The sequence below is a fragment of the Alligator sinensis genome, unplaced genomic scaffold (assembly GCF_000455745.1).
Source record: "Alligator sinensis unplaced genomic scaffold, ASM45574v1 scaffold1065_1, whole genome shotgun sequence".
Taxonomy (NCBI): Eukaryota; Metazoa; Chordata; order Crocodylia; family Alligatoridae; genus Alligator; species Alligator sinensis.
In genome coordinates this window covers 586,122-587,014 of record NW_005842812.1, presented here as the reverse complement: position 1 = coordinate 587,014, position 893 = coordinate 586,122, and the positions used below count along the sequence as shown (strand labels likewise).

At 68.2% G+C, this 893-nt stretch overlaps 1 protein-coding gene across 1 annotated transcript in view; it reads left to right on the top strand.

Moving 5' to 3' along the window:
- The first annotated feature begins 711 nt into the window (after positions 1-711).
- The window catches only part of LOC112547925 (probable aquaporin TIP4-3), a 1,758-nt gene continuing 1,576 nt past the window's right edge, over positions 712-893 (top strand). Inside the window, exon 1 of the mRNA XM_025191374.1 lies at positions 712-726. Within this exon, the coding sequence (XP_025047159.1) occupies positions 712-726 (15 nt within the window). The remainder of the gene's footprint in view (positions 727-893) is intronic.

Here is an 893-nt window from a genome sequence, read left to right as displayed (position 1 = left end):
GGGGGGTGGGGGGTGCTGAGCTAGCAGCCAGCAGGGGAGTCCTCCGCGGGGTGTCCTGAGGCCGCAGCCCCCCCCCCCCCCCCCTGGCCAAGGCCCCCGGACTTCTGGGTTCACGGTCTGCGGGCCACGGGTGCCATCACACGCTCCCCGTTCCCTCGCATGCAGCCCCATTTGGGGCCGCCTGTTCCTCGCACACGCGTGTGCAAGCTGGAGTGATCACAAGGGTCCTCCTGGGGCCCTGTGTGGCGTCCTGCTCCCTCTCCTCCCCGCTCCTTTGATCCTAAGGAGCCTTTGATGATCCTCAAAGCGGCTGCCCGGCCCCGTGCACCTCATGCTGGTTCAATGCCTGGGTTGCCATAGCAACCACAGCATCTCCAGGTCTCCCAGCTCCCCCCAGGTAGGGAATTGGGGACCTGGGAACCCCCCCCAGGGGCTGGGGGCCCAGCATCAGCCCGGAGGGGTGACACTGGCAGCCTCTGCTTAAGAGAAGCTCGGGGTGCCTGGGGCTGCAGGTCGGGAGTGAGGGGCACCTGCAGGGCTGGGTTCAGACCAGGAGCTGGTGGGGGGGTCCCCAGACCCTGCCAGCGAGGCTGGGGGCACTGCACCTTTAAGAGGAGCCTGGTGAGGTGGTGGGGGCACTCAGGAAGGGGGTAAAAGGAACACAGGAGCCCCCCACCCAGCGCCGCCTGCACACCTGGGTGTCACGACACCATGGCCATCGGGGAGGTAAGAGCCAGGGGGGCTTGTTCATGCCATGCCTGGGCCCCCCCAGCCCCTAGACAGGCAGCAGCCTTGGGAGTCGGGGGGCAGGAGTGGAGCCCCACCCCCGGGCCCCCCAGGGCAGCGAAGGGGGTGAAGATCCTTGGGCATCAGGAGCTTCCTGACCCCATGCC